Source organism: Balaenoptera ricei, chromosome 19 (genome assembly GCF_028023285.1).
Source record: "Balaenoptera ricei isolate mBalRic1 chromosome 19, mBalRic1.hap2, whole genome shotgun sequence".
NCBI lineage: Eukaryota > Metazoa > Chordata > Mammalia > Artiodactyla > Balaenopteridae > Balaenoptera > Balaenoptera ricei.
The window spans coordinates 10,961,563-10,988,890 of NC_082657.1; the positions used below are offsets into that span (position 1 = coordinate 10,961,563).

A 27,328-nucleotide genomic window follows, 5' to 3' on the forward strand; every position below is an offset into this window, starting at 1 on the left:
CTATTAGCGCTTGATCTTTTTCTTTTCCTTCCTTCCTTTCTTCTATTCTGGAGGGTTTTTTTTTGTTGTTGTTGTTTTAATTACATTACTAATAAGTGCGACTGAAAAGTAAATGTGGCTGTATAGCAAAGAAAGGCGAAGAGAGGATCTCAAACTCGGTTTATTGCCTTCTTTACTCTCCTTGTGCCTGGATGCATGTAGACCCCTGACAATGTTTACCTGGCATGAGCTATTCATTCCAAGATGCTAAAGACTCACGAGAAGGAAAAGTAACCTTTGATCAAGCCACAAAATAAATAACGACTTTCCCACTTTCGTTGGTTTTAATTGCTCATTTTGAAATCTCGAGTTTTCCGGCAAACGAAAGAAGATGCATTAGCAAGAAGTGAAGGAAATACTGTACTTTGAAAAAGAAAAGTCTAGAATACAGGCATACCTCGGAGATATTTGGTGTTAGGTTCCAGACCATTGCAATAAAGCAAATATCGAAATAAACTGAGTTGTATGCATTTTTCAGTTTCCCACTGCATATAAGTTATGTTTACACTATAATCTAAGTGTGCAATTACATTATGTTAAACAATAATGTACACAACTTAATATTAAAATAATGCTGTTGGAAAAATGGCACCAGTCGACTTGCTTGACACAGGTTTGCCACAAACCTTCAATTTGTAAAATTACCATAATAAATAAAATCACCATAAATACAATAGGAAAATAAGTAAATACACTAGAATGTTTTATTTTTCTTCAGGATGGTCTAAATCAATGAGCCACGATTATTCAAAAAGTAGGTGCGGAAGTGGGGTATCCTGCTCAGATAACGGTAACAAATTCAACTTTTTTCAGCTTTATGAGGTATAATTGACAAAATTGTAATATATTTAAAGTATATGTGATGAATTGATATACATATACATTGTGAAAGGACTCCCACAAGTGAATTAATTAACACATTCATCACTTCAAATAGCTAACTCTTTTGGGGGGAGAGGAGTGAGAACCTTTAATATCTACTCTCTTAGCAAGTTTAAACTATACAACACTGCATCATCAACTGTAGTCACCATAGATTAGATCCTCAGACCTTATTCATCTTAAAGCTGAAAGTTTGTACCCTTTTTATAACCAACCTCTCCCCATTCCCCAGGCAACCACCACCATCACACTAAATGTTTCTAAGTTTGACCTTTTTTTCCCCTTAGATTCCACATGTAACTGATACCATGCATTATTTTTCTATTTCATTTGGCATATGCCCTACAGTTTTATTCATGTTGTCACAAATATTACTCCATATGTATTTCCTGTGTACCAGTGGTTAGAATTAGAGGTTCAATTTGATTCAGGTTTATTTTTTTTTGGAAAGCATACCTCATGGGTGGTTCTGTTTGTATCTCCTATTACCCTAACTGGAAGCTGCCAAGACACCTAAAAAGAGAGCAAGATGAGAAAATGTTTTCTATCAAATATCAAGACTCGTTGCAAAGCTATGGTAACTGAAGCAGTGTGGTATTGGTAAAATTATTGAAAAGTAGACCAATCAAAGGGAATTGAGAGTCAAGACATCCATCTAATCATATATAGATTACTGATTTTCTTCAAAAGTGGCACTGCAAAGCAGTGGGGAATAAGGGAAATGTTCAGTAACTGGTATAGGAACAACTGGATATTCATATGGTGAATAATCAAATTATGTGGAAGGCAAATATAGACCTTTCTTTGAAGATTTGTTGATAAGTTGATTTTAATTCTGTCACCTACCAAAAAAATAAAGAAATAAGAAAGAAAGAGGGAGGGAGGAGGGGAAGAGGGAGAGAAAGAGAGAGAGACAACTGCTAAAATTTGAATAAGGTCTGGAGGTTAGACGTTATGTATCAATATTCAATTTTCCTGAATGCTATACTTGTGCTGTAGATATGTAAGTAAATACCCTTGTTTTTACAGTATTACTTAAGTATTCAGATGCAAAGGCTAAGAGGTCTGGAACATACTCATGGTTAAAAAAAAGCATATGTCAATATGTGTGTGCATATATACGCGTTCACATACATTAAGAGAATAATGACTCAAACATGTTAACTGGTGAATCTGAGTACAGGGTACATGAGAGATTTTATATTATTTTTACAATATTTGGAAAGTTTTAAATTATTTCAAAACAAGAAGTTTAAAGAAATGTAAAAACTTATGTCAAGCAAAATCCCATCATTTAGAGATAAGTAAAAATAAATACTTTTTTTTTTTCCTTTTTTAATGAGATCACACAAAAATCCCATGCTTTGTGTTTTTCCAGGTTAATGTATTCTGGACATCTTCCAACATCCATAGCAACAATTTGCACTGGATAAGTAAATCATAAAATACTTTGGCAACCCAACTGATTATTTCTCTGTTTGCTATTATAAACAATAATGCAATGAACATTCCTTTATATACATCTGCGGCAGATACGTATTTACTTCTGAAGATCAAAGGTTCATCTCTGGGGATCTATTCCTTAATTTTAATCCAATATATCATATGAAATAAAGCAATCATATTACAAATTCTTGGCTACAGGAAATTTTTAGTAATTTTATTTATTTCATTTTTCATAGTTTTACAGCTTTAGTAAAAATAACGGTCACTGTAAACAAGTATAAAATGGAAGTTGATGGAAAAATAACCCCAAAGCCCTCCTTGACATCCCCCCTCAAAAAAAAACTAGTTAGTATATGGCAAATATCTTTTTCACACACTGTCTTTAGGCCTATATTCACTTTGAGAGATCATTTATATCAAGTGGATCTTACCAAGAGGGTTACAACCTATTTCTCCCCTGTTACTATGTATGGTTCTATGTCACCATTTTAATGGATTTGCTGGGAAGATTCAATCTGAAGGAATCCCTTTCCACTCTCAATACTTCATAGAGTTTATCAGCAGCATTGACTCTCCAAAACCTTGAAGATGTGCATCCTGACTGAAGTCATTAACAGACTTCTCACTTTTAAAAACTCTTGCCAGTGTGGACTTTCTGATGGTATGTAAGCCGTGAACGGTGACTGAAGTCCTTACCACATATGTCACACTTGTATGGTTTTTCTCCTGTGTGGACCCTCTGGTGGGCTTGAAGCCGAGAACTCTGACTGAAGCCCTTCCCACACTCCTCACATTTAAACAGTTTCTCCCGAGTGTGAACACTCAGATGGACTCTAAGATTGGAGGGGAGACTGAAGGCCTTCCCACACTCCTCACACTTGTGGGGTTTCTCTCCTGTGTGGACCCTCTGGTGATGGCGAAGATTCAGGCTCCGCCCGAAGGCTTTCCCACACTCCTCACATTTGTAAGGCTTTTCACCAGTGTGGCCCCTCTGGTGGTATATAAACTGTGAACTGTAACGAAAGCCCTTTCCACACACATCGCATCTGTAGGGCTTCTCCCCAGTGTGGACCCTCTGATGGGACTGAAGACCAGAGGACTGGCTGAAGCCCTTCCCACAGACACCACACTTGTAGGGTTTCTCGCCCGTGTGGACTCTCTGATGGACCCGGAAATCTATGGCCTGACTGAAGCTCTTATCACACGCCTCACATTTGTAGGGTTTCTCTCCTGAGTGGACTCTCTGATGAGCGTGAAGGTTTGATCTCCAACTGAAGCCCTTCCCGCACTCCTCACATTTATACGGTTTTTCTCCAGTGTGAATGACTTGGTGCAGTTTAAGATTTGACCTGTAACTGAAGTCCTTACCGCACATGTCACATCTGTAGGGCTTTTCCCCTGTGTGGACTCTCTGGTGGGTCTGCAGCTTTGATGACTGACTGAAGCCCTTCCCACACGTCTCACATTTGAATCGTTTCTCCCCGGTGTGGACGTTCTGGTGGACTTGCAGATTGGAAGCCTGACTGAAGCCCTTCCCGCACTCCTTGCATTTGTAGGGTTTCTCTCCCGTGTGGACACGGAAGTGGATGTGAAGATCTGTGTTACGGGTGAAGCCCTTCCCGCACGCCTCACATCTGTACGGTTTCTCTCCAGTGTGGACCCTCCGGTGGCATATCAAAGGAGAATTGTGACTGAACCCCTTGCCGCAGACATCGCATTTGTAGGGTTTCTCCCCGGTGTGGACCCTCTGATGTATGTGATAATGCGCGGCCTGCGTGAAGCCCTTCCCACACTCCTCACACTTATAGGGTTTCTCACCCCTGTGGACCCTCTGGTGAACACGAAGGTTAACGCTCCAGCCGAAGCCCTTCCCGCACTCGTTGCACTTGTACGGTTTCTCTTCGGTGTGGACTCTCTGATGGCACTGAAAATTTGAACTTTGGCTAAAGCATTTACCGCACTCCTCGCATTTGTAAGGCTTCTCCCCCGTGTGTATCCTGTAGTGGATGATAAGGCCTGTGCTGCTACTGAATCCCTTGCCACAACTGTCGCACCTGTAGGACTTCTCTCCCGTGTGATTAGATTGACGGGGATGAAAGGAGTTCCTATTGAAACCATCGCCGGATTCACGACATTTATCGACTTTCCCTCGCGGGTGAATTTTTTGATGACTTTGCAGATGGGAGCATTTCTCTCCCAGGAGAACCCTCGGATGAACTGGGAGCACTTCGCTATCACTGAAGCTTTTCCCACACTCTCTACAGGGATACGGTCTCTCTCCTTTGCAGGGTTTCTGTTCTGTGTCAGTTTTAACAGGATCACTCAGGGGTGATTTCTTCATGAAGGCTTCACATATACGTGGGTTGTTTTTCCCATTCGTTTGCTTACCTCTACTCTGATTCCCTGACTCACTCACATACGTATTCCCACAGGAATCCTGGGTTCTCAAAATCAAAAACTCTTGATTTTCAAGGTAACTGGAACTATCGTCTTTGTGGTTCATCATATGGTTCTCATTTTCAGAAACCTGAAGAGAATCACCTTGTAGGAAATGGGAAGTCCTCCTCTGAAGACAGCACGTTGAATCACTTGCAACCTGTTTCCAGATTTGCCAGCAAGACGGCTCTTCACATGAAAGGTATTTTAATGCGACTTTTCCAAGAGTCTCCACCTCATCGGGATTCTTGCTGCCTAAAAGAAAAAGCGATATTCAGAGGTGAGGACAAGTAAATGCTTTGTTCAGAAACATCGGGATTTCACACTCAGGGATAAGGCCTTAAAAAACCAGGGAAACGGTCATGTCTGTACCACACCACTTATCCTTTTGTTATGCTTTTCCGTGTAAGTGGAAGCGAAGAACAGCGTCAAGAGACTCTTCTGTAAATGTGACCCATTTAGAACCACAGGTCTAACAGTTTAATTTAATAGAAGAGCTGTAGGTTTGGAATCGGATGGCTGCAAGGCAACAAAGACAACCCACCTTCCAACCTACAGCAACGTCAATTAAAAGCCTAATCACCTGTTCCTTAGCAGGCTTATGACAAGTGGGCTTCTACTGAATTAGGTTAGGAAAGCACAGACTGTAGGCATTAAACAGTATTTTAGGCCCTGGTAGAAATGATCTTCTAAGAGTAAATTTGGGAAGCGGTTGGGATAATAACATTCATTGTTCTAAGCCTGGGAGTGATTCTGGTCTCTGTAAAAAGAAGGGGGAAAGGGAAAACTAACCTTGGACAGCTGAGAAAGAACTTGAGAGGAGAAGAAAGAGAGCAGATTCTCAAAGGCAACCCTGAACGGAGGAGAGGGAGAGTTATGTTCAGCTTGGAAAGCTTTTGCCCAGGAAGCTGCGAACCTTGCTTTTTCTCTCATTCCCTTCGGGTCTCTCTGCTCAAATGTCACTCAACTGGGTGAGGCCTTCCTATCACCCAGTATAAAATAATTCCTCCCACCCCAACACACCTTCCACTCTTCCCATCTGCCTTACTCTGCTTTCTTTTCCCCCATGGCGCTTATTATTTGATTTACTACATATTTCCTAATTTTTTCCTGCCCATTTAGACGAACTAGGATGTAACAATCATGAGGAAAACAAGCACTTTGATTTCTTCATTGCTTCATCCCTACTGTAACAGAATTTCTCAAATTGCTGGCATATACTCGTGAACTGTGAAATCCATTCCATACACTGTGACATTTCAAAGAAAAAGAAGTGGGAATTCCCTGGCACTCCAGTGATAAGGACTCAGCACTTTCACTGCCAGGGCCGGGTTCGATCCCTAGTTGGGGAACTAAGATCCCACAAGCTGCGTGGTGCGGCCAAGGGGGGGAAAAAACCCTCAGTATTCTGTAATAACCTATATGGGAAAAGAATCTGAAAAAGAATGGATATGTGTATATGTATAACTGAACCACTTTACTGTACACATGAAACTAACACAACATTGTAAATCAACTATATCCAATATAAAATAAAAATTAAATTTAAAACAATAAATAAAAATAAAAGAAGTTATGTGGAAAAAAAAATAACATGAAAAGCATATCACAAGCAGTAAGGGTACCACTATATAAAATGCTTGTTTCAGCTGTAGACATACACATAAACATGCACATATGTTACATTTATACTTGGTCGGGATGTAAAATATTTCTTATTGAGGGTCATAGTTAAAAACGTATGGAAGCCACTGGCTTAAAATGTTTAAAGTGGGTACCAAGTCCTGAATGATTAATTTGCTTAAATAGAAAGCTACATTCAAATAATATAAACTGAACAAGTCCCAACAGGTATGTGCACATTTCAGGGCATGGTAGGCTAATTGAACATCCTAAAGATGTCCATGCCCTAATCCCTGGAACCTGCAAACATGTTAATGTACACAGCAAAAGGGACTTCAGATTTGATTAAATTAAGGATCTTGAGATGAGCCCAAAGAAGTCACAAGGGTCCGTATAAAAAGGAGACGGGGGGCTTCCCTGGTGGCGCAGTGGTTAAGAATCCACCTGCCAATGCAGGGGACATGGATTCGAGCCCTGGTCTGGGAAGATACCACATGCCGTGGAGCAACTAAGCCTGTGTGCCACAACTACTGAGCCTGCGCTCTAGAGCCTGTGAGCCACAACTACTGAGCCCACGTGCCACAACTACTGAAGCCCGTGCGCCTATAGCCTGTGCTCTGCAACAGGAAAAGCTACGGCGATGAGAAGCCCGCACACTGCAACAAAGAGTAGCCCCCGCTCGCCGCAACTAGAGAAAGCCCATGCGCAGCAATGAAGACCCAATGCGGCCAAAAATAAATAAATACATTAAAAAAAAAAAAAAAAAGAACCCCTACAAAAACAAGCCCTTTATTTTGCACTCCAGTGACCTATAAAGAACATTTTAGGTAGTATTTGTACATGGAGCATGGTTCCAAAATCCTGAAACATGTGGATGCTGAAGAGGTCAAAAAAACCTTTGAGAAAGGGTGGCAGAAAATGCTACCAGATTTGTTAAAAGAGACTTGGTCTATGACACAAAACTGAAGCGTAACAATATGTAGGATCATGATTCCTGAGGTTCAGTTTGCATATAAAAATGAACCCCAGTGAAACTAACACAACATTGTAAATCATCTACACTTCAATTTAAAAAAAGAAAAAGAAAAAGAGAATGAGACCCTTTCCAGTAATATTCCTGAATGCATCAAACGTGAAGCAACATGTAGACATGAGAAGGGAGATGGACAAAAGCAGATGGTTATATCCATTAACCACTCTCAGAATTCAGGGCCTAATCTATCATGTTTGCAGATAAGCTTCTCTCCTTCGTTTTTCAGGCAGAGGGAGAGTATATACATTTACATTCCCTAGGAATATCTGATGTTTTTAAATGGGTAGGACTGAGGAATATGCAAATTAAAGAGAAGGGAAGGAAGGGGAGAGAAGGGAAGGAAGGGGAGAGAAAGGAAGAGGAGGTCAAAAAGTGAAGTAAACAGTGAGGATCTGAGCGAAGGCAGGAGAACAGAGGGCCTTGAAAGGCTGGGGAGAAAAGTGAAACAATGGCTGGGGATCCAGAGGATGAGGTGGTCTTCACAGATGAAGAAGGCTGGGGTCATAGGTCAGGAGGAGCTGTGAGGAGAGCTTCCTCACTTTTACTCAAAAGAATAGTAATTTTTAAAGTAATATCTTCATTCAACAATAACGTACTGAGCATCTACTATGCAGAAGGCTCATCGGAGGCTTTGGGTAGAGACGGGAAATACAATTGCCCAAATTCCTACTTTCAAGGGGAGACGGATGATGAACAAGTAAATAAAGACAAGTTACGAGGTCAGGAGGTTATCAGTGCTTGGACACAAAATAAGGCAGGGTAAGGGCACGGAGAATGGAGAGAGGATGGCACTGTAAATGGGGCAGACACACAAGGTTTGTCTGATGAGACGAAATTTGAGCAAAGACCTGAGTGAGTAAGGGAGTGGCTGGGGGCCTCTACACTGAGGCAGAGAGCTAGTCGAAGGTTGGGAAACAGAAGAGAACATTCCAAAGGGGCCAGGATGGCATGAATGATCTAAGAAAGGGTAAAAGGATGGGTGATCAAAGAGGAACTCGGTGAGGAGGCCAGATCAGGTAGGGCCCTGCAGTCCACTGCAAGGACTCAGAGTGAAAAGGGAGGCCTTGGGAGGGTTTTGGACAGAGGAATGGTATGATCTTACTTGCTTTCTAAAGAACCAGTCTGGCTTCCATGTGGAGAAAAGGTTACAGGAGTGCAAGGGCGGAAGCATGGAGACCAGTTTGGAGGAAGCTGTCACAGTCCAGGCAAGAGATGACAGCACGGGGACAAGAGCGGTCGTTACAGACATGGAGAGAAGCAGATTAGCTGGTACCTGAAATAACAGCTTTGCGGTTCTCACTGGAATGCCCGTTTCTTTGGGTTTCTCTCTCCATCATCCAAAGCTTTTCTTCTGTCTCCAACTGGGACACCATATCTGGCTTGAAGGGAAGATGTCCTATGAAAAGGCAGATATATATATTTAAGATGAACACACAGCTAAAATAGATCTTTGTCCAAGTTCTATAACCCTCAAGTGATCACAAACTGTAATAAGAAATAAATTCAGGGAACTATACTCAATATTCTGTAACAACCTATAAGGGAAAAGAATCTGAAAAAGAATATATATATAATTGAATCATTTTGCTGTACACCTGAAACTAACACAACATTGTAAATCAACTATACTTCAATCAAAAAAAGAAAAACAAATTGAGGTCACAACCTAGTTCATGTCTATATATAGATAAAATTAGATTTAGCCAATGTCTGTTTTTATCATATTTCTTACACTCTCATACCACTTACTGCAAACGGTCACACTTTTTGCTACAGTGTGAGGGGGTCTTGATAAGGAACTCTGACAGTTTCTATTCTTATTCCATTTTATTCTATTTCACTGAAAAAAAAAAAAATAATGCCAGTACAATGAACTAAGTTGACTCCATGATCCACCAAAGTATCCGAAAGACAAAGTATAGAAGCTAAGCTGCCCGTTTATAGTTCATCTAAAACAGGGTTTCTCAGCTGAGGCACTACTGATATTCTGAACTGGCTAATTCTGTGTGGTGGGGGGAGGTGGTCCTGTGCATCGTAGGACGTTTAACAGCACCGCTAGCCACTAGATGCCAGTAGCACCCCTCCCTCAGCTGTGACAATCAAAACTGTCTCCAGACATTGCCAAATGTCCCCAAGGAGGCAAAATCACCCCGGACGGAATTTTGCCTGAGCAGAGAGGGACCAGAAAAACCTATGGATTGGAAAAACTTGTGTCTTCAAGGTCAGGGAACCACTTCACAAGGTCCAAAGCTTTGAACAACTGAGGACCAGACACTCTCAAGAGAGTTGAGGTTCAGGGTCAGAGAGTGCCCGTCCTCACCCACTGAGACCAGGTTCCGGAAGTTCTCCACCATCACATCCTGGTACAGCTTCCTCTGGGCGGAGTCCAGCAGCCCCAGCTCCTCCTCGGTGAAGGTCACGGCCACGTCCTTGAAGGTCACCGCCTCCTACGACATCAAACACATGTCACCTCAATCTCACAACCTCCACTGGAAGAAGGGCAGCATCGAGAAGGATAAAGAAGATGAACCCAAAAAATGGTTACCGATTTGGAGGCACTCCAGGCAGTTTTCAGTCCCAACACTTGCCCCTCTCAGTGACAGTGATGTCACCTCCCTGCTGTCCCACTCTATCTCTGCTTTTAATATTCGCAAAGTTCACAGGTCTTGAGCAACCCTCTAGGACAGGTACACAGCTTCCCATCTGTGCTTTCGAGGCACAAGCCGTGTAGACCTGCTGCCACATGCACAGCTGGTGAAGGCACAGGGTGAGTTCAAATTTCAAGGTTTTAATGACAGGACCCTGGGCAAATTCCTTTACCTCTCACTATCTCAATTTCCTCTTCTCTATAATGGTGTCTAAATCACAAGGTGTTTGAAAGGATTAGACGAGTGAACATATGTAAAGCACTTACAATGGCGCCTGGCACATAAGAAGTGCTCAATAAATTTGAGCAAGCAGTATCATTAAAATCTCTTTCATTCCATTTTGTGACTGCATAGTATAGTATTCCTTAGAGCTGATGATGTAGCTTTAATCAATCCAAATAAAGCACAATTAGTTACAGATTTTTACTTATCATCATCTGCTGTAAAGATCCTTTCACAGAGATCTCAACCAAGAAGTAGCAACTGCACTTTAAAAATTTTGAAAGCATAATGGCAGATTTCCCTCTCAAAAGGTTTTCCCAATTCACCTTTCATATGAGGGAGTACAAATGTTCCTGAATCTCTAGACTGGCCAAATTAAGACATAATTCCTTTTTTAATAAAAAAAGAAAATCTTCCACAATCTAAGTGAAATAAATAAATAGAAAGCTTTTATTAACGTTTGTACACATTTAGTTATTAAATTATTTTCTTCATAAATTTACTTTCCATTATTGTGACGCTCCTATTCTTTCTTTTACTCATATTCCAGTTGGGTCTTACTTTACTAATTTTAATAAGAATTAGAGATATTAAACCTTTATGCAATGTTTATAAGTATATCCCATCAATTCAAATATTGCAAATATATAGCTGTGAATGCCTGAGGGAAAAGGAATATGAGAAAGCGAAAAGAGGTAGTTTGTAAACAGGGTAGTAGGGTAAATTATTTTTCTCTATTTCAAATTTCCACAATTTTTCAAAGATTGCTTTGTGAAATAATAAAGATGATAAAATAAACCAAACAAAACGCACAGTCTGGCACACAACATGCACTCAAGGTGTGTCGTGTTCATTAACCTTTCCAAGGAAGAGAAAAAAGGTGTCCAATCTTTGAGAAATAAAATCCCTTAGGAGACAGAAAGCAATGCCTTACTTACCTGAAACTCGGTCATTTTCTCCCGCTCCTTCCGGGGAAGGTCAGAGTCCTGAGAAGGCATAACTGGGGAAGGACAAAGAAGCCATGAGATGCAGGCCAGGGCTGTCAGGAGCCCATGCGGATCTTTGCAGAAATTACACATGAGCACTCATACTCCCAGGCAGAGGTGCTCACATACAGCTTGGTAAGCAGAGCTTGGAGGAGACTGCAGCTACTAGCAGGACCATCAGCCAGCGGCCACTGGACAGTCAACAACCGGCACAACCAAACACAGTCTCCCTACCATAAAGACTTCTGATCCTACCATAAACAAAATGAAAAGACAATCTATGGACTGGGAGAAAATATTTGCAAATTATGCTACTGACAAGGGATTAATTTCCAAAATATACAAACAGCTTATAAAGCTTAATATCAAAAAAGCAAACAACCCAATCAAAAACTGGGCAGAAGACCTAAATAGGCATCTCCAAAGAAGACATACAGATGGCCAAAAGGCACATGAAGAGATGCTCAACATTGCTAATTATTAGAGAAATGCAAATCAAAACTACAATGAGGTATCACCTCACATCAGTCAGAATGGCCATCATTAAAGTCTACAAATAATAAATGCTGGAGAGAGTGTAGAGAAAAGGGAACCCTCCTCCACTGTTGGTGCCAATGTAAACTGGTACAGCCACTATGGACAACAGTATGGAAGTTCCTTAAAAAACTAAAAATAGAGCTACCATAGGATCCAGCAATCTTCCTCCTGGGCATATATCCAGAGAAAACTCTAATTCAAAAAGACACACACACAATACTCATAAGTTATTTTTATAATAAGAAAAAACGGCCCAATAAAAATTACATAAAACATGGGACTTCACTGGTGGCACAGTGGATAAGACTCCATGCTCCTAATGCAGGGGGCTCAGGTTCGATCCCTGGTCAGGGAACTAGATCCCACATGCATGCTGCAACTAAGAGTTCACATGCCACACTAAGGAGCCCATGTGCTGCAACTAAAGTGCCGGCGAGCCACAACTAAGGAGCCTGCGTGCTGCAACTAAGGAGCCGGCGAGCCACAACTAAGGAGCCCGCCTGCTGCAACTAAGACCCCATGCAAGTAAATAAATAAATAAATAAATTTTTTTAAAAAATGTCCATCAACATAGGAATGGATAAAGAAGATGTGGTACATGTATACAATGGAATATTACTCTGCCATAAAAAGGAATGAAATAGTGCCATTTGCAGAGATGTGGATAAATCTAGACTGTCATACAGAGTGAAGTAAGTCAGAAAGAGAAAAACAAATATTGTATAGTATCGCTTCAATGTGGAATCTAGAAAAATGGTACAGATGAACTTATTTGCAAAGCAGAAATAGAGACACATGTTGAGAACAAACTTACGGATACCAAGGGGGGAAGGGGGGGTGGGATGAATTGGGAGATTCGGATCGACACATATACACTATTATGTATAAAAGAGATAACTAATGAGAACCTACTGTACAGCACAGGAAACTCTACTCAATGACCTGTGGTGACCTAAATGGGAAGGAAATCTAAAAAAGAAGGGATATATGTATACGTATGGCTGATTCACTTTGCTGTACAACAGAAACTAACAACATTGTAAAGCAACTATACTCCAATAAAAATTTTTTAAAAAATGATACATGCACCCCAATGTTCATAGCACTATTTACAACAGCTAAGACATGGAAGCAACTTAAATGTCCATCGACAGATGAATGAATAAAGTTGTGGTATAGAATGGAATATTACTCAGCTATTAAAAAGAATGAAATAATGCCATTTTCAGCAACATGGATGGACTTAGAGATTATCATACTAAGTGAAATAAGCCAGACAAAGACAAATATCATATAATATCACTTATATGTGGAATCTAAAAAAAATGATACAAATGAACTTATTTACAAAACAGAAATAGACTCACAGACACAGAAAACAAACATGGTTATCAAAGGGGATAGCGGGTGGGGAAAAGGGAGGGGGGAGGAAGGGGGAATAAATTTGGAGTTTCGGATTAACATATAGACACTACTATATATAAAATAGATAAACAACAAGGACCTACTGTATAGCACAGGGAACTATACCCAGTACTTTATAATAACCTATGATAGAAAAGAATCTGAAAAAGAATATATATATATATATAAAAAACTGAATCACTTTACTGTACACTTGAAACTAACACAACATTGTAAATTACCTATACTTCAATTAAAAAAAAAGAATAATAATGAAAATAAAACCTAAAGAAAAAAAAAAGATTTCTGATCCTGGGGGTGGCAGGAAATGAAAGGCAACGTAACAACAATGTGGGTTTAAAAAAAAGAGTTCTGGAGTCAAAGCCCTAGGTTTAAATCCTGGAAAAGATACTACGCATCCGTGTAATGTAGGGTATTACAAAAAACCTCTCTGTGCCTCTCTTCAGTCATCTGCACAATGAGGATAGGATATGAACCTGGCCACTCCTCATAAACCATACCCACCTCATAGAGTTGTTCCAAGGATTCAAGGAGTAGATGGAAAGTTCTAAAAATACAGGGGTCCCTTTTTCTTGCAGCTGCAAAAAAGCAGATGATCCTTTGCATCATAAACTGTATTTGCAAATGTCTTTTCTAACAATAACAACAAAAGAGACGTGAAAGGCATCTGGATTTTGTGTATGACTGCTCTCCTATGAGAGTCACCTGTATTTTCTGAAAGCCCTGATTCTGACTTAAAATTTCTCCTTATTTAATAATTTGTTGCCCAGTTAATAATATTTTATTCACACTTGTATTAGTTTTCTAAAAAAGTATCATTTTGAGTCAATTTATTTCACTGAAGCCAGAAAAGGCTTATTGGTAAAAGCCTTTCATCCTATGTTCATGGAGATAAAAGAAAAACACACAGAAAAGAAAAAGAGACAAAATAAAAATCAAGAAACATGGAAGACAGATTGAGAGGCTCCAACATTTGTCTAATAGGAGTGTAAGAAGGGAATGGAAGCAACTACAGAGAGGTTTTATTTCAAGAGATAACTGCTGAGTTCACATATAGAAATTCTGAACAGGAAAAATAAAAATACATATACTCCTAAACAAATGATAGTGAAACTCAGGAAGGCAAAGGATAAATAATTAACTAAAAACAACAACAAAAATCCTTAAAGCTCCCAGAAAGAAAATAAAATTTACCTAATAAAAATGAAAATTAGACTGACAGAAACAGGGAAGCAGAATGGAGATCTAAAATATATGAATGATATTTCCAAAATGAAGAATAAATATCGTGAATCTTGACTTCTATGCTCAATTAAATGGTTATTTATATGAGAGAGAAAGAAAGACGTTTTAGCTGATAAAAAAAAGAAGAAAATTTACAACTAAATGAACCCTGAAAGAATAGATGGTAAGGAAACATGTAAATATGTTGGTAATATCTTTGTTAAAAGAAAAAAAAAAACCTAGAAAGATATGACAAATTTTGAGGGTGGTTTTAATAAAAAGTAAAGCTATAACCTAGCCTGCAGTGAAAAAAAAAAAAAAAAAGGTGGTACGAGGGAGCCATCATCAAATTTCAAGTGTATTTTTATTTAGTCTCTATATTTTTCAGAATGAGAATACATGCTGATTAAATTTAGTATTTGTTGAGACAGATATCGTTTTTAAAAGTTAAAATACAAGACCACACAATTTTCAAATGAGTTGAGGGTAAATAAAAGGAATAAACTGAACTGAAGACAATAAAAGAGAATAAAAAGAAGAAATGTAAAGCATGGTGATTTAAAAATAAATATATATTTTAAAAATATTTTACATAAATCAATGAAGTTAGAACACACCCTCACACCATACACAAAAATAAACTCAAAATGGATTAAAAACTTAAATATAAGACAAGACACCATAAAACTCTTTTTTTTTTTTTTTTTTCATAAAACTCTTAAAAGAGAACATAGGCAAAACATTCTCTGACATAAGTCATACCAATGTTTTCCTAGGTCAGTCTCCCAAGGCAAGAGAAATAAAAGAAAAAAATAAACAAATGGGACCTAATCAAGTTTATAAGCTTTTGCACAGCAAGGGAAACCATAAACAAAATGAAAAGAACCTACGGACTGGGAGAAAATATTTGCAAATGATGGGACTTGATAAGGGCTTAATTTCCAAAATATATGAACAGCTTGTACAACTCAAACAATCCAATCGAAAAAGATGCAGAAGACCCAAATAGACATTTCTCCAAAGGAGACATACAGATGGCCAATAGGCATGTGAAAAGATGCTCATCATCGCTAATTGTTAGAGAAATGCAAATCAAAACTACAATGAGGTACTACCTCAGATTGGTCAGAATGGCCATCATTAAAAAGTCTACAAATAATAAATGGTGGAGAGGGTGTGGAGAAGAGGGAACCCTCTTACATTGTTGGGGGGTATGTAATTTAGTGCAGCCACTATGGAAAACAGTATTGAGGTTCCTTGAAAAACTAAAAGAAGAGTTGCCATATGATCAGCAATTCCACTCCTGGGCATATACACAGACAAAACTATAATTCGAAAAGATACATGCACCCCAGTGTTAGTAGCAGCACTATTTACAATAGCCAAGCTTATGGAAACAACCTAAATATCCACTGACAGATGAATGGATAAAGAAGATGTGGTATATATATACAATGGAATATTACTCAGCCATTTAAAAGAATGAAATAATGCCATTTGCAGCAACATGGATGGACCTAGAGATTATCATACCAAGCAAAGTCAGAAAGACAAATACCATACGATATCACTTATATGTGGAATCTAAAACATGACACACATGAACTTATCTACGAAACAGAAAGACTCACATAGAGAAAAACTTGTGGTTGCCAAGCGGAAGGGGGCTGAGGGAGGGAAGTACTGGGATTTTGGGATTAACAGAGGCAAACTATTATATATAGGATGGATAAACAACAAGGTCTTCCTGTAGAGCACAGGAAACTATATTCAATATCCTGTGATATACATAATGGAAACAAATATGAAAAAGAATATAACTGAGTCACTTTGCTGTACAGCAGAAATTTACACAACATTGTAAATCAACTATACTTCAATAAAAATTTTTTTAAATATTTTAAAACATATTTTAAAGTAAATAAAACATTTTATATTTTAAAAAATGTTTATTTATTTTAAAAACACATGTACGTGTGGTAGAAAAACACACGTACATATTAACAAGCAATTAAACATTCTCAGGTGTAGTCAACAGACAACTGATCTTTTTCCTAGTGGTAATTTACTAAGTGAAGGAAACCTGATTAACTGAAAACAGATGACGGACCAAGAAAGACCTTTCAGTAGTATGTACCTGGGGCTATGCTGTGAGGAGCCAAGAGGTCCTTCCTTCCTCCCGTTTCCGAATTCAGGACTGGCGAAGAAAAGGATGTGGTGGAAGAGCACGACTGTATCCGTCTGCCGGATACACTGCCGCGGGACGTCCCCAGGCACTAGCGCGGGGTGACTCGGTGCTTCCTAAAAAACGAGATCAGTAAAAGCTCGGGAAAAGCTCGGGAAGGGCTGTCTCCCGACGGATGACAGAAGGGCCGTGCCATCGCTCCTCGCTCTCTCCCTTCACTGGGGCGTCCAGTCAAAAGGGCGCTCGTGCGAAAATTAACTGCATCAATAGCAAGAGCCAACCCGTTATGTGCCACCAGCGTTCGAAGCTGTTGACACGTATGGCCTCACTCGATTCTAATCACAACCCTACCCAGTAGTGACCGTCTCTCCCGCTATCTTACAGAGGAGGAAAGTAGGACGCACGGATAATCAACAACTCGCCATATATTGTACCGATAGAAGTAGCAGCTCTGCTTGGTACGCGGGGGAGGAGAACAGAAGGATGCGCACTTCCGCCCTCCACCTCTCAGCCTCCGCCGGCGGCCGCGACTTCTCCATCCTAAGACAGCCGGCTAGGTAGCGACTAGTCCCACGCTCAGGCCGAAAAGGCTCGCAGGGGTCTTGGGGGTGCAGGGCCGACTCACCTCCCGGATCGAAAAAAATGGTGGCTGCCTCGCTTTCCCGGAGCGGAAGTGCCTCTGACTACACAGCGCTCGGAACTACACTTCCCAGAAGCCCCGGAGACACGCCGTAGCCCCTCGTTTCCGGATAGAGTCCGGGGGGGGGGGGGGAATACACTTCCCAGAGCCCCAAGAGGAGGAAGGGCCGTGTCCTCCCCGTTGGAGCTTTAAAACAAAACAAAACAACCCCAAACTCTTGGGAGTTCTCGGCCAACGACTTCCAGGATCCCCTTCGTGTGAAGCAGCTCTCTGACGCCGGTAGAGCTTAGCTTTATCTCACTGACGAACAAAACATGATAAACAAATATTGGAAGAGTCATAATCTTAAAAGACTGTAAGAAACAGATCAGTGTAATAGAACTGTACCCGCTCTACCAGAGGAAAAAAAAGGGGGGAGAGGGGAAATGATAGGCTTAAAATGCAGTTTTAGACGATTTTTAGATGAGTGAAAGACCCAAAAAATGCAACAGGGGCAGATTGTATTGTCGATTTCCACTATTGTTAACAGAACAGTCAAAAAATTAAGAACTTGGCTGCTGAGGACAACACATGGAGTGAAAAGACAAGCTTCAGCATGGACTGTGTGATCAATTTCTCAATGCAATCAGGGCCATTGTAATCAATCCTCAGGGAGTTTCTGAATTTGAAAGACAAACACGTTTTTGTTAATTAGGTGTTTATACAATAGTCACTACAAAGATTGTTGTTTGTTCAAATATATTGATGGAAGAAATTTGCATATACTGAGGTATGGGGAAGTCATTCTGGCTTTTACGTAATTTAACTTTAAACTTTACCCTAAGTAAAACAGCCTGTTTTGTGGCCTAGTAAACATACATCTGCTTTAACCATTAAAGAAAAGGGTGCAGGACTTCCCTGGTGATCCAGTGGTTAAGAATCCGCCTGCCAATGCAGGGTACATAGGTTTGAGCCCTGGTCCGGGAAGATCCCACATGCCGCGGAGCAACTAAGCCCGCGAGCCACAACTACTGAGCCCGCACGCCTCAACTACTGAAGCCTGAGTGCCTAGAGCCCGTGCTCTGCAACAAGAGAAACCACCGCAGTGAGAAGCCCGCACACCACAACGTAGAGTAGGCCCAGCTCGCCGCAACTAGAGAAAGCCCGTGCACAGCAACAAAGACCCAATGCAGCCAAAAATAAATAAATAAATAAAAATATATTATTTTTAAAAATTAAAAAAAAAAAGTGTGCAGTGTCCAGAAGTAAAGAATGCCCGTTTTGAAGACAGAAAAACGCCTCCCTTCCTGGGATGTCAATGCTAGCGTTCCTTCAATGATAAGGCTCCCTGGAGCTGAGGCCATGCTGACTCGTAATGTGAGTGCTAATGTCTTTTTTGAAACCTTGAAGGAATATACTCCTGTCATGTTTGATGTTCTTTGTTCTGACAAGATATAAAACTGTGCTGGAAACTATGCTTCTTTGGAACAGTTCCTCAGAGCTATCTGACAGGCTGTCTCCCAAGCTACAGTCTTCAGTTTGGCTCAAATAAAATTCTCTTCTATTCTTATTATAGGTTGATTATTGATTATTTCCATTAACAGTATGACAGAATTGATGTTTCAAAGAAATGAGACTGGAGAGAAGAGAGGAATACCTAAAACTATCTATATATCCATGACAATATATTTTTGCATTTCTCATTTCTGAGCATATATTCCTTTTTCTGTTATTCTTAGCAGCTATCTCTTATGGAGCACTGAGTGTGTGCCAGGGACTACTCCCAACTCTTTAGACTCCGGGATCTCACTTCATCTTCACGACTTTTTTTAGGTAAATACTATTATTTCCTCTATTTTACAGTTTACAACGGAGCCAGAGGCAGAGAGAGTTAAGTAATTTGCCCATGTTACTAAATTAGTAAGTACTAGGGCCAGGTTTCAAAATTTGGCATTTGACAACCAGAGCCCAAGAGGTAACCATTACACTAACCACATCTTGTATAATCAACATGAACAGAATGTTTAACTTCAATCAATGTTTTCTCCTTCCTGATGCCAGAAAGCTGTAGCCTAACATGGAAATTCAATCCTTTTCACATGCATGTCTATCCAGTGCCCTTAAGGGAAGGTCCAAATACTTTGGCCAGCCTCACAAACAGGAATCTTCCATATGCTTGTTTCCCTCTTCAAATCTGCTTTCCATGCTACATGTCCAGCCATGGTGAATCGCTTGTACTCCTACAAAAAACTTTTTTGTATCTGCTGTTCCTTCTTGTCATATACTGCTGCTCTATTCACTTCTAGGTCATAGCTTAAACATTCCCTGCTCCAGTAAGACTTCTTGTGAGTTCTTGTCTTGCAGACTAATACAAACCGTGTATGATAATCACGATCACAGACTTGGACTCAGGCTGCCTAGGTTAAAATACTCGTTGCCACTTACTCTGTGAAATCTGTCCCTTCTTCTTCATTTGTAAAATGGAAATAATAATAGGATTGATATGAGGAAGATACATGTAATAAATACATGTAAAAGCACTGGAAACTCTGCCTGACTCACGACCACCTACAACAGTTAGCAAATATTCTCAGATGATAAACACAGGACACTTAAATTAGAGATAGTCGGTTTCTAAATAAGTTTTCTTTACATCATTAAAATATTGTCAATAATTAATGTATATCAACTTTTGAATGCTGTGAAAAAAATTAGGAGATTCTGCAACCCATTGAAAGTGAGATAAAGGATCAGTAAAGTTTATATTGTTCTCCTTTACTGTTTCCTAAGTCCATTTCAGGAATTTTGAATAAAATCTAACTGAGCTGCAGGCCTGTTTCAGGATATTGGGCAGCTACACCAGCCACAAATACTGAAGAACATCTCCCTGCCAGTCTTTGGTGCTAAGTATACTTTAAAGAATATAACATTCTCCCTGCAACAAAGTAGCACACAGCCAAAGGGAGAAACAGATCAGAAACCAAGATTTAGAAGACTGGACTGTTTCAAGTCAAACTTCAAAATAAAGAAACCAAATTCATAATTATTCCTCTCCAACTTTCAATGTTTCTATGTCCCTAAACTTTCTTACCTACATAACTACCATCCTCCTGGCTGCCAGGAATGAAAACCGTGAAGTTAACAGTTGCTTTCCTTTGCTCTTCATAAAAAATCAATTTATGTTAATGAATTTTAAATTCTAGTGACTACCTGACTGGGGTTTGTTTTTAGTTTAAATTATTCCATCTTCTCTTCCTCCCAATCTCCCCAAAAGTATTTTGTGTGAGAAGGGGAATGGACACAATTAGATAGGCAAAACTTTGACAAGGGTTACAGATGACTGATGGGGTGGTGGGCAGGTTTCATTACACTATTTTCTCTGTTTTGTGTATGCTTGGGCCTTTCCTTAATAAAAATTTAGGAAGAAATACCATGCGTAGTACAGCTCCAATGCAAAATGCATTAAAAATGTTAACAGTGTTATCTCTAAACCTTGAGATTATGGGTAATTTCATTTCTTTCCTTTTTACAGTTCTGTATTTCCTAATCTCTCTATAATGGGCATACATTCCTTTTATAATGAGGATATAAATTACAAAGCCCCAAACCACTTCCAAACCTGGTAGAAAAAAAGACTTCTTTAAACCATTCACATGACTATTTCTGATGATTAAAAAAAAAAAAAAAAAAGTACAGCATAGAGATTAAAAACCTAGATTTGAGGCTTCAACTCCTCGGGTTCAAATGGTAGTTCTGCCTCTTACTACCTATTAAGTCTTGGGCAAATAAGATAAACTCACAAGAGTAAATTTTTTAAAAAAAAGAATTTTTCCTTGTCCAAAGGGTCTGTTTTTCCTGTCCTTTTTCTTAGAGCAACTCCATAAAAAACCCAGTGCTTTTGGATCCTTTCTTTAACCTTTCCATATGCATGAAAATCTTGTTAGAGTCTAAGGAAGCCCCTTACCAAGTTTACAACGCAGAAGCGTTTTTCCAAGTCCTGGGGGTTTTCCCTTTAGAATGTAAACATCTTAGAAAATAACCCAGCGTCCCAGTCACTGTGGGAGTTTAACGAAGGTGCCTTTCAGTGAGTTGTAAATCTGCTAGCAGGGGAGATCAGATATATTTTATTATTCCTTCAGAGAAAGTCAATTAACAAAACATTCCCAAGTAAATTTAAGATGAATTCATCAAAGAATTTGCAGTAAATGGGGGCAGTCACTTCCTCTTATAGGAAAACAAGATACCGTTAATCCTGAGAATGTATGTACCAAGCAGTCAAAAATAGACTAGCACGTAATTGCTTGACTGTATAAATAGTATTAAATTTTTCTCTGTAATCTCTTTCCACAAATTATCTACAACACTGTACTCTGGAAATGCTTATTCAGTAATAAGACTGCTTTCTTTTCGACACTGTGTAGAGAGGACTTTGTGTGTTAGGCGGGTGCTTTACTTCCCCCAAACAATACCTCCGTTTCCTTATCTGTTAAAAAAAAGAAAAAGGAAAAAAAGCCTAATAGCTTTACCTACCTCATAAGGCTGTTGCGGTCATTTAATGAAGTTAATTTGTATAAAATGATAAGGGACTTATCAATGATTAATGACACTACTTTAGTGATGAGGATAATGAGGCCAAGACAGATTAAGTAACTCGCATAACGTTATACCGCCAGGAAGTGGCAGAGCTGGCTGGTAGGAGAGGGAAGCCGGTTGGAGCGCCGGGAGACCTTCAAACCAGGCGACAAGCGACTCGGGCTGCCCCCAACACAGGGCAGCACGAGCCTCTCCAAACGGCAGGCTCAGCGGAGGGGAACACAAACTTCCCCCAACCCCATACTCTGCAGCCGGCAGCAGCTTCTCTTACTCTCCCCGAGGACGAGGGCCAGGGCCTCGCTGGCTCCCCGCCCGGGCTTGGAGGGGCCCCGGGGATCGAAGACCCATTCACCTGAGGGGAAGGTGGGCAGCAGCCCACCCCTACTACAGCGAAAGCGCCGCCTTCCCACGAGAGGGAGCCCGTTGACCACTTCCCAGAATTCCCTAGCCCTGCCGTCCAGAAGCGGAAGTGCTCTGGGCTGCACGGACCTCAGACTACACTTCCCAGAATGCCCGAGAGAAACGACGGCCACGGTCCCGCCCCCTGAAGGGGAAGTAATTCCGAGTACCCTGAGCTTCTAGGCACTGAATTCTTGTAGGGGGTTCCTGAAACACTCAGGGTAGAGGAATTTTAAGAGCTATTTTTTTTTTTTTTTTTTTTTTTGGTTATAAAATTGCTTTAATTCAGTTCTCTCCGCATTACAAGCCGGCAGTGGCCTGCTATGCTCCTTACAATACTGAGCCTGTAATTGGTGTTATCAAAATATACATCTGTGTCACCGTAAAAAAACCCGCAATTGCTGCCCCTCACGTCTTACAACAAGAAATGCCAGCGCGGAGTTTGGCAAAGTTGTCCAATTTGGCGCTGCTACTGTCTTTCTTGGTGGCTCCTACCCATTCTGTTATTGAAAGCTAAGCATCATTTTAGCCATGGTCAAGGGGCTTGAGAGGAGGTCAGGGTAGGGAGAACAGGAGTCCGTAGTAAAACCTTAAAGAGCTGCCTATAGGAATAAGGATAAAAGGGTAATGGATCGCCTTTGGGGGAGACTGAAACCAAACTCCAAATTACTACTTGAAATAGGATTAGAGTGAAGCTTTTTTGTTAGTATCTTCAATCATCTAACGGAAACAAATGAAAATTCTCTCTAGGGAAGAGAGCATCATCATAGGCTTCAAATTATTTCTATAATTTAAAAACATATTAATATTGGACAAAGTAGTCCTTGAAGAAAAAGCATTATAAGATATACAAAGAAACAATAAGTTTCAAATTATCATGAATAACAGTTTCACATAATGTAAAACCAAACTTGAAAAAGCAAAATTGACAGAACCACAAGAAGAAAAGCAAAATTCTCAGTTAGAATGGGAGTTTTCAATACATATTTAGGAAGAAATGTGGAACTTTAAAAGCATATACTAAAACAGAAGAGAAGCTGAATCTGAAAATTAAAACATCCTCCTCGGGAATTTAATAAACAAATGACAAAAAATACACTAAGTATATGGAGGGAAATGAGATTCATGAAATAGAAAACAAAATAAGTGGATTTTTTAAAAAAGGGCCAAAAGAACATTGTGACTAAAACAATAAAATTGACAAAGTCCAGTAACAGTGATCAAGAAAAAAAGACAGAAATGGCACTATTACCAATTTCAGAAGTTAAAAAGGGAGCATCACTGAAGATTTTAAGAGAACATTTTGAGGAATATTATAATGATAAATTTGAAAATATATGTGAAATGATTATAAATTCCTAGAACGATCACATTTAAAACTAAAATAAAATTACAGAAAAATTACACATAATACCTAGTGATAAAAATGTTGAAATTTTTACCTCCAAGAATGAAAATCAGGAGCATTCCCTGGCAGTCCAGTGGTTAGGACTCTGTGCTTCCACTGCAGCAGGCCCGGGTTTGATCCCTGGTTGGGGAACTAAGATCCTGCAAGCCACAGCCTGCTGATGGTAATGCTCTTAGCTACAAATGCCTGAGGCACTCACCTGGGCTCCGAATTACTCACACAGAGCCCCACAGACATTTCCCCCACTGGGGCCAGTGTTGTGGCTGGGCCAGCCTTTATGGTTCTTATTATTATCACAAGACACACTTCAGCAAAAAACCATTAGGGAAACCATTGGGCTTCCCTGGTGGTGCAGTGGTTAAGAATCCGCCTGCCAATGCAGGGGACACGGGTTCGAACCCTGGTCCAGGAAGATCCCACATGCCACAGAGCAACTAAGCCCATGTGCCACAACTACTGAGCCTGCGAACCACAACTACTGAAGCCCATGTGCCTAGAGCCTGTGCTCCACAACAAGAGAAGCCACCGCGATGAGAAGCCTGCGCACCGCAACAAAGAGTAGCCCCCACTCACCGCAGCTAGAGAAGGCCCGTGCACAGCAACGAAGACCCAATGCAGCCAAAAATAAAATAAATAAAATAAATAAATTAAAAAAAAACATTAGAGGGCTTCCCTGGTGGCGCAGTGGTTGAGAGTCTGCCTGCCGGTGCGGGGGGCGCGGGTTCAAGCCCTGGTCTGGGAGGATCCCGCATGCTGTGGAGCGGCTAGGCCCGTGGGCCACGGCTGCTGAGCCTGCGCGTCTGGAGCCTGTGCTCCGCAGCGGGAGAGGCCGCGATGGTGGGAGGCCCGCGCACCACGATGAAGAGTGGCCCCCGCTTGCCGCAACTGGAGAGGGCCCTTGCGCGGGAACGAGGACCCAGCACAGCCATAGATAAATAAATAAATAAATAAAATAAAGGAGTTCCTTTATTAAAAAAAAAATTTAGAGAACTTTGAAAAACAAGATCTATTACTCACAGATACTCTCTACTTTCTACCTTGCTGTGTGGCCTTTAGGCACGCAGAAGTCACTGATCTTATACCATGTTCCTGTTAAAAGTTCCACTTCGATAGCTGGATATGCCTGGATTCTCAGAATTCCTACTTGGTAGAGAGAGCTCGGCCCTGGGGCCCTGCCTTTATTAGGCTTCAGGGGTGGGGTATGTGGGGTTTCACGTAGGTTCACTCATTATTGGCTAACCTGAAGCATAAGAGTGGGAATTAGGGTGTGGGAGAGTGGAGGCAGGCTCACTCAAGTGGTCAGGTATCTAGATTGCCAGGGGCTTCTGAAATGGGAACTTCATGGGTGTGGGTGGCCTAGTGGTTATCCACTAGTGGTTATCCTTAACTGGTTGCTTTGCTAGGAGCTGTGCCATACAGCCGGCAATATGTTTATATAAAATGGATGTCTTTTCATAAATCGTAGCCATGTTCTCTTAGGTCAGTCTCCCAAGGCAATAGAAATAAAAGAAAAAAATAAACAAATGGGACCTAATCAACCTTATAAGCTTTTGCACAGAAGAGGAAACCATAAACAAAATGAAAATACAACCTACAGACTGGGAGAAAATATCTGCAAATAATGCAACCGAAAAGGGCTTAATTAAAAAAATATACAAACAGCTCATATAACTCAATAACAAAAAAAAAAGAAAAAAAAAGAAAAAAAGAAAAAAAACCCAATCAAAGCATGGGCAGAAGACCTAAATAGACACTTCTCCAAAGAAGACACACAGATGGCCAATAGGCACATGAAAAGATGCTCAACATCACTAATTATTAGAGAAATGCAAATCAAAACTACAATGAGGTATCACCTCACACCAGTCAGAATGGCCATCATCAAAAAGTCTACAAATAATAAATGTTGGAGAGGGTGTGGAGGAAAGGGCAACTCTCCTACACTGTTGGTGGGAATGTACATCGGTGCAGCCACTGTGTAAAACAGTATGGAGGTCCCTTAAAAAACCTAAAAATAGAGTCACCATACAATCCAGCAATCCCACTCCTGGGCATATATCAGAGAAAACTCTAATTCAAAAAGATACATGCACCCCATTGTTCACAGCACTATTTACAGTAGCCAAGACATGGAAGCAATCTAAATGTCCATCGACAGATGAATGGATAAAAAAGATGTGATATATATATACACACACACACATACACATATACACAATGGAATACTACTCAGCCATAAAAAGGAACGAAATAATGCCATTTGCAGCAACATGGATGGACCTACAGATTATCATATTAAGTGGAGTAAGTCAAAAAGAGAAAGACATATCACAAGATATCACTTATATGTGGTCTCTAAAAATATGATACAAATGAGCTTATTTACAAAACAGAAACAGACTCACAGACATAGAAAACAAACTTACAGTTACCAAAGGGGAAAGGGGGGGAGGGATAAATTAAGAGTTTGGGATTAACAGATACAAACTACTATATATAAAAGAAATAAACAACAAGGTCCTACTTTATAGCACAGGGAGCTATATTTACCTTGTAATAAACTATAATGGAAAAGAATATGAAAAAGGATATATACATGTATAACTGAATAACCTTGCTGTACACCAGAAACTAACACAACATTGTATATCAACTATACTTCAATTAAAAAACAGAAAAGAAAAAAATAGATGTCTTTTTAAATGGATGCCTTGGCAATCAAAAGCTTAATGTCAGGCACTTACACTACAGGGTTCAATACCAGTCAGGGTTCAATTAGGAAAGCCACGTCACTATGATTTTAGAGATAAGGGAATTTTTAAATAGGAATTAGACCTTACACAAATGTGGAAGGAGAAATCAGAGCTTGTCGGAATTCTGAGAATCCAGGCATATCTAAGCAGAAGCATGGTACGAGATCAGTGAATTCTGTGAACACAAGCCCAATTGCCACAATTCGTTTTTTGTAAGATGACTTCCCGGGTCACAAGCAATGATGGATGGAATACAATGACAGAGAATAAAGCATTGTGTAAGGTCCACAGATGGTACTTTTATCAGAAGCACTGGGAGAGGAAAGACAGTTCCATATCTACAGCAACTGGTTTTTCCAGTGAAAAGAAAGTGCTGTCCCTTCCATGATGGAAGTGGTCTCATGTAATCAAATTCCCAGCTGGGGGTTGGGGAATCTCCTTTGGAGAACAGCACCCAAATCTTCCTCCTCATTCACCTGATCACATAGAACTTCTCATGAGGTCACAAGGCATGGGCTGCGAGATGGGAGTCGCTGTAGAAGGAACTGGAGCTCTGGGAATTTGAGCTACTTGCTTGTGCAACTCACTTGTGACTTTGAGCCCAGTCTCATACGTATCACTTCCACCCGATGATGAAGTGCTGCTGGTATGCCCAAATTTATGACTTCATTGCATAACTTTCTGGCTCATGGCCATGTATTTAGTTTTAACTAGTCACCAATAAAACCAGAAGCTGCTTTCACAGAAGGAGTCATGTCACATGCAGAGGACGACATAACTCTCTGTTCCCAAATCCTAAATATCTGTGTTGTGATCTCCATGCAGCATCCCTATCTGTCGCAGACACTGCCTACATTACCAGGTACAGAC

The 27,328-nt window shown here is 40.2% G+C and overlaps 1 protein-coding gene and 1 pseudogene across 1 annotated transcript; one reads left to right on the forward strand and one right to left on the reverse strand.

Annotated features, from left to right (window-relative positions):
• Positions 1-27,328, forward strand: part of LOC132353967 (carcinoembryonic antigen-related cell adhesion molecule 1-like) — a 902,477-nt pseudogene that overhangs the window by 282,672 nt on the left and 592,477 nt on the right.
• On the reverse strand, positions 2,257-16,659 carry LOC132353637 (zinc finger protein 227). The gene is made up of 6 exons (XM_059904986.1): positions 16,639-16,659; positions 13,782-13,855; positions 11,268-11,329; positions 9,780-9,906; positions 8,733-8,855; positions 2,257-5,058 (listed from the first exon to the last, which is right to left on the reverse strand). Exons 3-6 carry the CDS (start codon positions 11,325-11,327, stop codon positions 2,996-2,998), a joined length of 2,373 nt encoding a protein of 790 aa, XP_059760969.1. The 5' UTR covers positions 11,328-11,329; positions 13,782-13,855; positions 16,639-16,659; the 3' UTR covers positions 2,257-2,995.